Source organism: Eutrema salsugineum, unplaced genomic scaffold, assembly GCF_000478725.1.
Source record: "Eutrema salsugineum unplaced genomic scaffold, Eutsalg1_0 scaffold_2, whole genome shotgun sequence".
In the NCBI taxonomy this organism is placed as follows: Eukaryota; Viridiplantae; Streptophyta; class Magnoliopsida; order Brassicales; family Brassicaceae; genus Eutrema; species Eutrema salsugineum.
In genome coordinates this window covers 3,589,578-3,604,081 of record NW_006256829.1, presented here as the reverse complement: position 1 = coordinate 3,604,081, position 14,504 = coordinate 3,589,578, and the positions used below count along the sequence as shown (strand labels likewise).

Below are 14,504 nucleotides of genomic sequence, written 5' to 3'. Positions count from 1 at the left end.
ACGTAACTGGGAACTGTAACCTAATTTATTAGGGTTTGCTTTTGATTTTACAGAAGAGAAGAAGAAGAATAAGTCAAGAAGATGAATCTGAGAATTTTAGGGTTGTTTGTTTGTTGTTTCTCTCTGAATTTCTAAAGAGGTTTATTTACTCTTTTTAATTCACTTCCCTTACTCTTCTATTTATATGTGTGCTACTGTTTGACCGTCTAATGCGGTTTCAGTTTTTGGATTAACAAGTTCAGAAATTCAATTATTATTATTATTTTGGTCAATGAAACTCAAGTAATTTACGTGACTCTTTTACGGGTTGTTTTGGTACGGTTTTGGTTGGATTTGGTTCGGTTTTCTAACAATATATATTTTGTTTTTTTTTTTTCACTTCCAACATTAGCTTAAACTTTTTTTCACATTTATCCAGACTCACACGTATATATTTTGTTATATACGGACGATTATCCACATATATAAATAATTAAAAAAGGAAAAGACTACGTAAATTTAACTCTTTTTTTTTTTGGATAAACCACAATAACGTCCATCTTCATATATGACATTGCTGTTTAATTCTATTTTCTGATTCTGGCACTTTCTGGTTGACCCATCATTATTCATTATACTTTTTAGAGTTTCTTTTTCAATTTATGCAAACATTTTTGCTTACATATATAATATTCACTTCTTTTTCGATTTTACAAAGGTTTTTCCAATTATATAAAAAAAAAACAGTATTTCATCCAATATTATACAAATCTTATTGGGATACTGTACTTTATTCTCCGTTATCAGTTCACCATTATCGCATATTGGGACCCAAAAAAAGGACTTCTTTAATCAAGGAAAAAACAGCCTCAAGGCTTGACGAGATTGATCCCAAGCTTCTCTAGAGCGGCTTTAATGGCTTCATGTCCACATTCTTTAGCTTCAATGATGTTGGGACTGTTAACTGGAATCACATCTTCCATTGGGTAGCTTCTGTTGCCGTGTAGCTCACGCAAGTCACTTGCTATGCCTTTTAGTATCACTGTTTTGTGAATTCCTCCAAGCAAACCTTCGTAATCTGTGTCACCTGAATCTCCCACGAAGACCACCATGTTCGATAAGTCAATTCCCCATCGCACAAGCAGATACCTGAAACAGAGGATAAGACGCATGTGTGTGTGATCAGTTTAAGCCTAAAATCCGAAAACCAAACCCAAGAAAGTGAAACAGTTGATGATGTGTATATCTGATGGGTGTATGATCAAAACTCACCTAAGGGCCTGACATCGTGACGCAAGAACAGGGATTACGTTTAGCCTAGCTCCGCTTTGGCAGTAAACTACATTGCAACGCAATGCTTGAATTCTCATCAATTTCCTCAGCTCCTTCATTGGAGGAATCTGCAGATATTAAATGAACAAAGGGAGATTAGAAGGTAATAGGAAGATACGAACATCCATGTTTTCAAGTGAGTGAAACTACTGTTTGAGAGATTTACCGAAGAGGGATCTTTCACTTTAAAAGATAAGCAATAGTTGGTTGAAGAAGACTCGTCTTCAGAGAGAATCTCTCCTTGTTTCATCTTCTTCTTTTCTTCACAGAACTAATCCAGCGGATCAAAGTCTTCCTCAAGTTCTCTCCACCCCAGCGGAATTCTATATGCGAATGGTAATCTGTATCGAGTGAATACGGAAGCACGGTTTTATCCTCGGAAGCAGAGACCGTGAAGTAGAGTTCACTTCCACTGTTGCAGATAACAGCGTCAAAGTCTTGTGGTTTCAAGCCTCCTGATAGCAAGGTGGTATGAGTCTCAGATATGGTCATTGAGGTTGAGAGTATGAACCCTATTGAACCGCCTTTGCTTGCAACGTCCATAACTGTTTTCACTACTGCGAGAAGATCAGAGGTTGCGCTGCAGTCGACGGAAATGACAAATATATGTTTCCGTCTTTTCAAAGTAGGCATCTTGGAGTCAATTTTCTCTGTTGAAGTCTTCTTCTGTGCCAATGCTGAAACAGCTTTCTCTAGCTTAGCTTTTCGTTCAGCGGCGCTGTCTTCAGCGTCTAAGTTATTATCTACACCGTTGTTACTTTCAACCTTTTCGCCATCCAAGGAAAGTTTAAGATTCAATGAGATGTCATGTATATCTCTAAGGGAGTCACTGGGTGAATCAGGGTCTGAGTTTTCAAACTCAACTCTCTGCCATTTGGGATGCCTTTGCTTGCAAGAAGCTATCCGAGCCAAATATGTTTTGCAATGCTCTGGCCATGAAAACAAGTGAATGTTTTTGAGGCCGTTTTGTCTGCATCTTGTCCACAGTTGTTTGTCTGAAACCAGTTTCAGGAGAGCATCAGCTATAGCTTGCTGATCATGAGGATCAACTAGAAGACCATTGTCCAGAACCTGCAAGTCCGGAGCAGAAATCAGCTATAGCTTTCTCTATAACGCAGTGCAAATTTCTTATGAAATATGGAAATCAACAAACCCGATGAATATCAACAGGTCCTCCATTTTTTGTTGCAACAGTGGGCAGACCGTGAGCTCCTGCCTGTTAGATACAGCGCCTGTTAATTTAACAAGAAACCTTGAAAAGAATAGAGCTCTGAAGAGAGAAAAACAAATGATAAATACCTCTATTAGAGTCAATCCAAATGGTTCGATGAAAGCTGGATTTATAAATACTCCCTGAAAAAAAGGTTTGAGATAAGATGGATAAACAAATGCAGGGAACTCAACTAATTCATAGAAACAGCAGCAAAGCACAGGCTAATAGCTTGCATTATAATAAAGGAACAGTTATTGATCACTGAATGCTATCTGCCAATAATTTATAAAGTTTGTTTCTATGACATTTAGAAAGATAGAGATCCAAAAAAAAAAAAAAGGACTGGGACTCGGATGAGCCTATAGGAGAAAAGTAAACATGTTTGAGCATTACCTTCGTTTTGGCTGCTAAACGGTAAATTTCAGGAACATCAGATTGTTTGTGATGCTTAGGCATTGCCACTTGACCATAGAGGTCGTACTTGTCGATCAGCTTCAGAATTGAGAGCAGCACCGAGGAATTCGTAGTGGACAACTCATCAATATCATTTCGGTTTCCCATTATCAATGTCTGCAAAAGAAGAGAGTGAAAAGAAGGAATAAAAAAAAGTGAAACAACTTCGAGAAAATTAGTTGGAGATCATTCTGAAGAGAGTAGTTGCAGGACGTACAAGGTTAGCAAGTTCCCGTAATGGACGGCATTCTCCAAAGGCTTTGACTAGAGTAACCAAGTTCTTTTTAGGGTCTGGCCGAGCAAGAGCGAGTATCATAGGCTTGCGCGGGTTAGAAAAGAAACGCATTATCTGCCCAGGTAAGAAGTCACAGTGAATATAAAGGTACCAGTAAAACAATCAGAAAATATTTAACACATTTGATCAAAGGCAAAAAAAAAAACATATGATTCGACTGTATTACCTCAGACCAAATTTGTGGATCAGGAGATTGTGGGTTTTCATCGTCTCTCGCTCCTTCACCATCTGCATCCACATCATGCGGTACGATGTGATGAAATTCCATTCCTGGAGGAATTACCTGGAATCACAGGAAAAGGCTACTCATGATCATGGAAGGGAGACTTGTCTAGAAGCAAAAAGTTCTCGTTTACAGTCCCAAATAGGAATAGATATGATACTTACAACCATGCGAGGCATAAATCTACCAAGACAGCTCACACCCCTTTTCATCCTTGCTCTAAGTTTACGCTCCAAAACCGGATCAAAACCATCATAAAGGCGCCATTGCTCTTCTATCTCTTGCCTTGTGCTAGTTATGACTATTTCAGACGCATCAAGACTTAGCTCCTCTGCCTCTATCCGCCGCATTATCTTGTAGTTAGAATTTATTTCTTCTTTGGGCCGCCCTTGTTTCAGGAGTTGCTCAAGCTTATCACGACCAAGAGAATGACCAGTAAAAACCATTGGTACATTCAGAGCCCCAGATAGAAGAGCAGCGGAATCACCAGCATCTGCATAGTGCCCGTGAATAGAAACCGGCCACACTTGTTGTCCACCCCCAATTTGCTCAGCAAGAACCTTGGAAATCTGCATAATATGGCTAAGTGCCCTATCAACAAACTCAGGAATATGAGGCCAGAGGAGCTCTTTTGGGACGTATTTATCTTTTGGACCAAAAGGTATACGGATTATATAAGCGCCACTACTCTCTCCATGCTCCTGCTCTGAGCTATCTGTGTCTAAAGGATTTAGCATCTCAGTAGGTTCTGAGTAGCTGCTATCCACATCTGACGCGGATACCTGTCTGGTCAGCAAATCCACACGATAGACTCCTGGCATTGAGCCCAATGCCCTAGCAAGTTCCACAACATACTTCACCTGATTGTAGAAGCCGTTTGAAACCGTGTGAATGGATCAATGGAAAACTCGAATAAGAGACTAAATGCTTGCAGAAAAAATATTACCTGGCCACCAGTATCAGAATCCCGACCAAGCTCCATGTTTTCACCCCGTATCAAACCGTGAAGGCTGCAAGACAATTTCTACTGTTATTTACCACCATGTGAAACATGACTTAAGTCATATCCTCCCACCATAAAACTCAGGTTAGTCTAACTACACAACAGACAACACCATTACTTTCCAAATATATTGCAATAGAAATCCCCTTAAAAAGTACCTTATTAAGACAATGTAAAGCTTTTTCTCTTTGTGTTGAGCAAACCAATTCTCAAAGACGTCAACAGAACTGATACGAGACATTCTTCCTTTGGTGTTGCCATCACTGTGAGCTGGAATCTCACCAGGCAAATCTGCCTTTTCTCCTTCAGAAAAATCTTCTGACATATCAGCAGTTACTTCTTTCCTTGCCTTGTCACGCTCAAGCTGCCGTTTAGCAGCACGCTTAGCATTCTTCCCTTCAACCTAATTGAGCATTTCACAACCAAAGAATGATTTAAGTCAAAGCAGATTGAGAGAATCAAATTACGACGATTCTGTTCGATTCCACGAGTTAGCTAATCACGAACCTTCTTCTTCTGGCGAGCCAAATTCCAAATCCTCCAGCACAAATTCTCCAGCCTCGTGTTCCGTTCTTGCGGACTCCTTGTTGCGGCAGCCTAAGATCAATCGAAGATAATCAGAAACGTCGAAAAACGCAAACAATCAAAAAATACGAAAGCGAACGCGAATACCTGAACCCAGGAACGGTGAAGATCAGTCTCATCGAAGCCAGTGATGACCTCCTCGACGAAATAACGACTCGGACTGAAATGGCCACGCTCTCTCAACAGAAGCGACGATTTGGAATCGCCGATTCCCGGTTCAGCAGCGAGGATCGCCTCCAAGTAGCTATTCACCCAATCGTTTCCCACCATTTTCTTTCGCTCTCAAATCTCTCTGACGATTCGGAACAAGGGAAAATAAAAAAACAAAATTAGTCTGCAAATAGTCGTGAAATCAGGAGATCATGTAGCAAGCGGTTCAAGGGGTACGAAATCTGGAGATGGAGAGAGATCAGTTTCAGAAAACGAACCAAGAGAAGCGGGAGAAGGAGCGAGAGAGAGAGAGGTTTATTTGGTGATTGATCTGTATAAACGTCTCTTCGTTTTCTTTTCTAATCCGAAAATGAAAATAATTAGAAGATTCTACATATGTTGCGGTTAGATCATTATATCGTTAAGCTTTGAACGATTGAACATCAGATTAATTTGTAAATAGAATATCCAATTCTTAATTTCAAGACGTAAAATAATTTGATCCTGAAATCAAGACGTAACAAATTAGAATTTTAGTTGCCTCAAATTATAAAAAAAATGTTAAAAGGGCGTAAGTCACGAAAAGTAGTAGAAAATGACCAATTGAGAAAATGACCAATTTGATATCTTACGAGCAGTGAGCGATTTACACTTGGCAAAATCTAGAACAACATTAAGCATAAGAATCTTATTTTTTGTCCTTTTGACTTTAGAATCTTATTATACCAGCGAATATTACATTGAGCTGTCTACATTATTTTTTTTTTTAATTCACGACTATGCCATGATATCATCACCAGCGTAACACCTCCAAACAATATTAGAAACAAATAGGTCACTAATCTATTTTCGTTTAAAATATTCTTTCCATCAACGCCAACACTTGTTCACACGCGTTTTAACATAAACTACTGAGGGCAGTATGAAGTATCTGATTTTGAATTTGAAGACGTAAATAATTATTTTTTCTTGGTATTCTCAAGTATTATTTATCATCGTTTTTTAAAAGTAAGTATTTGATAAGAAAGAAAAAAAAAGGCCAAAACCAATTTACACGAATGTCTTAAATACAGTCCAAATTTATTCATATTTTTTGGTTAAATAAATTCGAGTAAAATGAATATAAACAAAGTGCGTCTATATTAATATTTATATTACTATTTTGTCATCGTCTATTTTAATATTTATATTACTTTCTTGTATGACAAGAAAGAAGGATCAATAAACATCAGTCATCAGCACATTATATACAACCAAAAAAAGAAACAGACAAAACATATAAATAAGGAAAGTAAATGTGTTGAGACTTGGAGAGGGGGGGGGGAGGAAGAAGGAAGAAGGAATCATAAAGAATCAAGAGGTGTCTCTGAGCTTAAGCCTTGGAGTCCATTTGAGATGGATACAAAGCTTCCCTGATTTAGCTCCATCTAACTCATTACACTCTTGAAACTCTCCTTCTAGCATCACTCTTGTCAATGTCATTATCACTCTCCCTATTTTATCCTTCCAAAAAACAAAACAAAAAACAGAGCAAAACATTAAATATATTCACATGTTTAGTTTGCCATGAATGTGTATTCAACATTTCTCTTACCTTGCCAAACTTGTCATGGTCCCATACTTCAAGAATCAAGAGATCATGCAAAGCATCCTCCACAACAAAATCAAATGTCTGGTTCCAAACCGGATTCAAGCTATCCGGTACAACCCTCGTCTTTGATTTCGATTCCGATTTCTTCAACGTGATTACCACAAACGGATCTGCTTTTCCCATAAAATCTACAGCTGGTAAGTCTTCAGCAGACAACACTGTCACAGACAACACTCCTCTCACAATAACATCTTTTTTCTTAGGGCTCTGCAGATTTTTAACATCCGTAGTAGCATCAGAATCCTCGCTTTCCGGTTTAAGCACCTTCTCTAAAATGGTCAGTGAGAAGTTTGGGTTAAACGGGTTCTTGAATCCGCTTTCTTCGCCTAAGGGGCAATATAGGAGCTCACACTGCACCTAGATCACCACATAAATATAAATTTAACCTTAGCAAAAGAGATGTTATATAAGAAAGAGAAGTGTATTAAGAATAAGTGGGAAATACTAACCTGACCCCGATTTTTGGTATCCCTTTGGATCTCTAAATCCTTGACTAATTTCAACCAAATATCTTTCACTTTCCCGGGCTCGAGTTCACTTAACGGCACTTGAGCAGCCCCGATAAGCTGAGAAGACCCGACTCCTTCGTCGTCAAAGACTCTTACTGTTAAATGCTGAGTTGATACATCTTCCACTATGAACTCAAAATGTTCATTCCAGATAGGATTCAACGAGTTACTCTATACGAAGTAAAAAAACAAGAAATAGCGACAGTGTTACACACAATCCAAATCAGCAAGATCATAAAGATATCGGAATCTTTGGTAGAGGCATATTTTTCCTTACAATAGTTTTGGTCTTCTTAGTTTTGTCACGCAATGGGCGGATGAATACGACAGCGTAAGGATCAGATTTTCCAATCATGTCTTTGTTAGCCAAGTCTTTTGCTTGCACAAGCTTCACATCCAGTGTTCCAACAGGTTTCAGCTCAAGATCACTGTTAAACCACATTTTCAGATTCACATTAAAAAAAAATGGTCTTCACCGGAAATAAATCCAGATGGTATAATATAAAGAAGCCAAAAACCTGTAATCTCCTGGCAATATAGGAATTGTTTTCCTAACGGGCCATGTTATGCTGTCTTCAATAGCGTCACGAATAGTTTCCTACCAAAGGCATTAAACGGATTAAATATTGACCAATAATAGGTTATGAAGAATGCTAAAGATATAAGGTCGAATATGTTTTTGCATACTTCTATTGCATCCGAAATCCCTGGAATTGACGTTAAATCCCCACCAATAACTTTAAGTGTAAAATCAAGCCCTTTCTGCATACAAAACAGAACATGGTCACTTAAAACATGACAGTAAAGATTATAACAAATAATGAAGATCATCACTAAATTACCTTCTCGCGGAGTGAATAAGAAAGCGCGCCAAAACAAGGGAATTCATCAACAAGAGGTCTGAAAATTAACCTGAAAACGCCTGTGAATCCTATATTTTTCACCTATATATACAAACAACACAGAAATCTCAAGAACAAAGTTTGTATAGTAGATTTATCAATAATAGCATGACTAGTGATGTAGAAAGTACCTCAATCGGTAACGCCACGCCAAGTAAGGTTTTGATATCCAAGACGATTTTTGGATTACCGTCCCATTGCATTTCAAGTTCCATCGTAATTCCATTAGGTCCACTTTCACTTTCTAAGATAGAAGCTCCTGAAAAGTGAGCAAGATTGCTAAAATGAAACATCTTGAATAAATGATCATTAAAAAACGTCACTACTAGCATAATTTGTTCATCGTAAAACAATATAATATAGCAACCAACAAAACCAAACCTGACCTGTGAATTGAGGAGCCACAGTGCCAAGTGTAAATTTGGAGAATTTGAGAGATGCTAACATAGGAGGTGTATATTGTTCAAGAACTGGTTCCACACTGCTTCGAATCAGCTCAGAAGCTGCCTACAAGATTAATCAGTACATTCAGAAGTTAAAGAAAGCAAAACCTTTCGACCAAAAAAAAAAAAAGAAAGCAAAACCTATGCCTTTTAATTAGAAAGAGTGTGTAAAAGAAGATACACGTTACCTCATTTACATAAGGCCAGATCTTTTCAAGTTCAAGATTAAGCCAATTCAACTGTAATTTTCAATCAACAAGTATCAATATCCATAAATCAACAAATGATGGAAGTAAAAGAGCTTTGGTACATAAACAAACAGAATTGCTCAACTTTTGTCTCTGTGAAAATACAACCCAAGAAGGATAAAAATCTCCGGGGAGAAGTTTCCTAGAATCTTGAACAGTCATTCTTGCAAATGCTGCAATCGTCCTCGCCTATAATCCCAATCAAGAGGAATACATTTGTTTAAACTTCCCAAAACAAATCATCAGAAATGAAATATATACGTTATGATGAGAAATGAATTTACCAATTCAGCTCGACGAGTGGATCTGACATTTGAATAGCGTGCAAATGCAACGACTAAACCGACAGAGACTGCGATTCCTATGAACAAACCAAAGAGAAAACCCATTTTTTCCTACTTCTCGACGAATCGAACCCGGGACGATGATTTTAAATGGGATCCATTTATCGGCTCTATGAAAAGAAAAGAAAAAAACAGAGAGTGCTCTGCTTCTGAGATTAATTAGTAATCGACAATAAAGTTAAAGAGGAGATTACTTCGCGCTTAGTTATTCTCTAATCTAAATCTATTGATTTTTGGCTTTTAAGATTCCTCCTCTTCTTCTTTTGTCTCTTTCTTTTGCTTTCAATTTTTATTCTCTCTGATCTCATTACATCGATGTTATTTTCCTTCGTCTTCTGCATGCTTCTTTTTCTCTCCTGAAACTTCTGTTAATTTTTTTGTTTATAAATATACACCAAAACGCTGGTTTTATTCCGGCGTCATGTTTTTGGTTCGTATGTGCAATCGTGTAATACGATTTTTGGTTAAATGCTCCGGTTTGAGAATTGATTATCTTAGAAATCTCTACTAGGCCGAAAATTGTGTTAGCTTCTAAATGGGCCGGCCCAATTTATAAACTACAGTCCAATTGTTTTACGCTTTCTCTTGACAGTTCTTTTCCATCAGTGTGTAAATTTGTAATTTGCTTTCAGCTTATGTTTTGTCCCGATAAGGTGTTACCGTAATTTACATGAACTCGTTCTTTTTTTCCGCGGTCTTACGAAAACATAATTAGAATTGTCAAATGGTTGGGATTTTATGACATCCATAAATTGTTAATGTACTTGGAAAACGTAAAGATCGAATGTCGTTATCAAAGCCTGGGATGTGTAGCACTACTTTACACATATTTTGTCATAACTCTTTAAGTTTCAACTCCTTTTCTGACTTTTAACCTTCCTTTTCGCAATCAATTACACTTCTTCGTTCCTCAACTTAGAAATTTTTTCCCGGCGGGATCACACACATAATTCCAATTAACATCGAACGTTGCCGTTTCCAATTAAAATTTATGTTTTCTTCATTTGTATCTAAGCACTAATATGATCAGTATATGAGCTTATACTTGGATTAAAATACAACAATGTTCATCTTTCAAAACTAATAATTAGCATTATGTGTTTATTATGCAGAAAATTAACTATGATGTTGACATGTTGTAATGTTTTCGTCTTATTCATTAATAATGAGAATAAGAAGGGAAAAAAAAAATAAGAAGGAAAAATCCTCATTCAAATTGGATTGTATGTAATGGAAACTCACTATAGTGTGGTGGTTATGCTTATAAAACACAGTCCCCTTTGTTTATAATTTGTGACTCTTACATTTTTTCCCCTGATATATCGTGTGATATGGATAAATTTGCGTCCCAACGGCACTAAAAATTCACAAAACAAATACCCTTAATATAAATATTCACATAAAGTTTAAGGATAAAATACCCTTAATAAAAATATACGCAGCATTGTTATAGTGAGTGGTTGTAGATTATCAATGAATATGAAGAAACATGAAGAAAACAACAAAGTATCTTGTCTTGTAATAGTGTGTGGATGGAAATAATTGAATTATCCAGAAGAGAGAATCGGAAACTCACAAAAAGAATGTGAACGAGTTTTCTTTTTTTCTTTTTTGAAGACAAAGCGAAATTGTGCCACATAGCCTTGAAAAATGCCAAACCAGAACAGAAGGGGGAAAAGGAGTTATCTAATCTCTTGTGGATTCTCATTGTCACATGTAGTGTGTGAGAATTGGCTCTTCTGAAGCTAAAGACTCAAGTTAAAGAGTTAATTACACATCTTAATGAAAGCGTGTGGGTCATGCTCATCACTCATTTCTCTGTTTTAATTGCTGTCTTATTAGTAATAAAATTCTAACGGATAGTTTTTGATTCGTTTTTAAAATAATGATGTAGTTCAAGTTGTTTAAGTAAAAACATTTAAGGGATATTGTTTGGGTAACAGGAGCGATTGACATATAATACGTCTATTAAAAAAAAAATGTTAAGTATTAAATAGAAACAATTCATATTATGTATATAAATTCAGCTACCTATGTTTCTGTTATTTAAGTACATCTCGATTATAATTAAAATTCGCAGTGAAAGTTTGAACATTGATCTTTGAATTAAGGGAGATTACAAGGTGGAAAATTCAACTAATAGGCTACGGTAATGCTAACTGTAGCACAAAGAAAGAAAAAAGATTACTGTAAATCAACTTTAAAAAAAAAAAAAAGAATCAGTAGTCACGCACGAAAAAGAAAAGTACTTTGCTTAACGGAACTAAATAGGAAAGGACATAGACACGAGCCTTGCCTCCATGCATTCAATAGTCATAATTACCGAAACGGTTGAATACAACTAATCATATTGAAGACCATCGTGAATTTATGGGTCTCCCTATCTTTTAATTTTGCTATATATCGCTACATGTCACATTTGATATTAGGTATTGAACAGCGGCAATTTTTGAATATTTAGGTCTCCTCGATCATTGAACTGCCGTTGTTGACCAGTCCTCAAGGTATTTTGGAATACCACTAATAAACAAATCAATAAGTATCAACTTAAAATTCATCAAGACTGGATCGTTGCCAAGATGGATCATACAAATCTTGATGAATATGAGATGAAGCTCGCCGATTATGATCGTGTGGAAACAACTTTAGTTGCGATTTAGGTCTAAGTCTCTAAATAAATTAAAAATATTAAATAATGATAGTCCAATGATCATTTTCTTAGCTTTTGCCATTATATTTTATTTAAAGCGAATATAAAAATCAAATTTAATATGGACTTAGACGCCAAAATCCTCGAAAAACTTGCTTGTTAAGCCATCTTGTGTTGTCCGTTCTTTAGAGAAAGAAACTCAAAAGAGAAGATTTTATAATCTGAGGTACAAGCCAAAGGAAAAGGGCCACACTGTCACATAAGGTATATAAATACTCATTAGATATTGCATATGGTTCTTAGTCCATAGTCGTCTACTTTTCTTGAAAGTCGGTTTGACCTGAAAAATTAACCTCCTCACATACGTGTCAGAAGAATAAGAGTGCAAAAAATACGTGTGATTAGAGTGTGGAATATTTGAGAACATACTTTACTGTGATTTGGACTAAACTAATAGTAAAAGATTAGAGATTATATACGATCTGAACTAAACCAACCTAAAGCATGATGACCGGTTTTATGCATTATTGTGGAGGTGCCGTGGAAAAAAAAAAGTTGTAGAAAGAAATTTGTCAACAGTTTTTTTTTTCTTTTTTAGCATCAAATTTCGAAAAGTCGGAACAACGAAAAGAAAAGAGAAAAAGAATACTAAGTTTGAGAAAAAAGAAAAAAGAGTATTAAAAAAAAAAGAGTATCAAGTTGTTTGAGCTCTCACGCTTCGGACACAAGCAACCCTATCTTCAAGTCTTTTTCAGGAATTTCCAATCCGCCACGCAAAATACACTCACGTTCGTCATTTTCTGACTTCAGCTCACCAAATGAATGTAATGTAACCCTTAATTAATTTAAGTAACAGCATTTTCAGTTTAGCACAATTAAATATCAATTTCTTATTTCTCCTGGAGGGTGCTTCTGAGAAGCCATATTAAATAATATGCACGTCTTCGTTGGGCTCGACACGAGTTTGAAGTCAGAAGTAACGCTTTGGATTAAATTAAAAACAAATTAATCAGCCATCAAGATGGTGTAATATTATTTATCGATACGTATCTTGCAGATCTATTTAATTATGGTACAAGCATTCTGTAAATTTTAAAAATCGTCAAAAAGATGAAATCTTAGTTGCACCATCGTAAACCGCATCTCCCCTAATTGTGGAAGATGCTTCCTTACTTTATCTCTGTTTTCACATCATAATTTAAGTTTGGTTTCCACCTCACCTAAATCGTGATATCGCTTTCACGCTTGAATCTTCTTTTTCTTTTTTGTGTTAATAATTGGGAATATAATGGTACCATGTATATCTCTTTATATTTTTGTATTTGGGAATTTTGCAACCTAATAATAATAATATTAGGCAAGTAGTCGGCCGACCTCTGATGATGTCACTATGAATTGAACCAAATTTATGATGAAAAGAATATCAATATAACTATATAAGAGAAATATAACGTATTTAATAAATCAATTAATTTAACAATATGATGGTAGCATATACTCTTCCAGGTAAGAAAGACGTGTATCCCCATCTTCATTCCACTTTTTCCTCTTTATAAATTAGTGAAAGATCATTTCTTCATCTTATTCATTAGGTGCATTTTATTGTAATGGCTCTTCGAAGAATTACACAACTATTAGTGAAATAGTCGGCCAATCTCATATGATGTCACTGTGATTTTGAATATATGAAAATTCATTTTTTTTTTCAACTACCATTCTCAGGTTTACAAAATTCCCTATAAATTTTGATTTGTGCGGACATTAAAAAAATATACAAATGATTTGTCCTGAGAACCTTCTTCCCACTTCGAATGCTGCCAAATAGAATCAACACATGAAGGATCAAAGTAACATATTGCAAAAATATCGACTACGTGATTAACAGTCTGGACGTCTCTAGCCTAGCATACGTTAGGCACGCGCTAATTAAGCCTAACATCAAATATTCAAGTGGTATATAAAAAGAATCGATCGAAGCTACTGCTGCCTGATACAAACAAAGAGTGACAAAACATCTAGAACTAACTTCTTGACATAAGAGACGGCTTCTAGCTTATCTCAATTTCTTGTCAACCCCTATCACATATCCGATGTAATATGCTGTCTCTAACGATTCATTCATCACTTAATTGACTTAACTTACCAGTAATTAACCCTCTCACGTTTTCTAGATGAATAGTAGTCTTCTAACTGTAACGCTAGAGAATCCTTGAAAAAAACAAACTCTGTGAATGCCTCAGAACTTGTGTCTTAAAACTTTGAATCCAAATATCTAAAATTTGTTAAAATATTTTTTGTTTTACGTATCCATCATAAATTATAGCAATTAATTGTGAGTTTAAAGAACTACAAATACTAGTCATACAAAAACATTAAGTAAGCCATTTTTTCATGTATTAAGGAAAAATCTGTTTTCCTGAGAAAATGTTTAGAAAAGCTGGATGTAGAGTAATATGGTCGACTATGTCGAATAAAATCTTCCATATCAGGAAGACGAATCTTTCCACTGTTACCTCTTCCTTTT

At 36.0% G+C, this 14,504-nt stretch overlaps 2 protein-coding genes across 2 annotated transcripts; both read right to left on the bottom strand.

Annotated features, from left to right (window-relative positions):
• Window positions 1-651: 651 nt before the first annotated feature.
• LOC18019011 (probable sucrose-phosphate synthase 2) lies at window positions 652-5,602 on the bottom strand. The gene is given in 15 exon segments (XM_006399549.2): window positions 652-1,128; window positions 1,252-1,379; window positions 1,478-1,578; window positions 1,581-2,382; window positions 2,465-2,527; window positions 2,611-2,664; window positions 2,918-3,094; window positions 3,195-3,326; window positions 3,439-3,555; window positions 3,660-4,355; window positions 4,442-4,505; window positions 4,657-4,901; window positions 5,006-5,095; window positions 5,171-5,375; window positions 5,512-5,602. Coding segments are annotated over 14 exon segments (3,132 nt in total). The 5' UTR covers window positions 5,354-5,375; window positions 5,512-5,602; the 3' UTR covers window positions 652-848.
• A 973-nt stretch (window positions 5,603-6,575) lies between these two features.
• On the bottom strand, window positions 6,576-9,423 carry LOC18019010 (synaptotagmin-4). Its single transcript, XM_024156306.1, has 12 exons — window positions 9,271-9,423; window positions 9,071-9,175; window positions 8,927-8,977; window positions 8,682-8,802; window positions 8,427-8,554; window positions 8,236-8,337; window positions 8,081-8,155; window positions 7,912-7,991; window positions 7,671-7,821; window positions 7,334-7,564; window positions 6,828-7,241; window positions 6,576-6,736 (listed from the first exon to the last, which is right to left on the bottom strand). Exons 1-12 carry the CDS (start codon window positions 9,373-9,375, stop codon window positions 6,587-6,589), a joined length of 1,713 nt encoding a protein of 570 aa, XP_024012074.1. The 5' UTR covers window positions 9,376-9,423; the 3' UTR covers window positions 6,576-6,586.
• Between the last annotated feature and the right edge of the window lie 5,081 nt (window positions 9,424-14,504).

Excerpts from the sequence above, each read along its gene's own strand:
- LOC18019010 (XM_024156306.1), bottom strand. The coding sequence starts at position 9,375 with ATGGGTTTTCTCTTTGGTTTGTTCATAGGAATCGCAGTCTCTGTCGGT. Across the intron at positions 8,156-8,235 it reads CTTATTCACTCCGCGAGAAG|AAAGGGCTTGATTTTACACT; the intron begins GTAATTTAGTGA and ends TTTTGTATGCAG. Across the intron at positions 7,565-7,670 it reads CTAAGAAGACCAAAACTATT|AGTAACTCGTTGAATCCTAT; the intron begins GTAAGGAAAAAT and ends TACTTCGTATAG.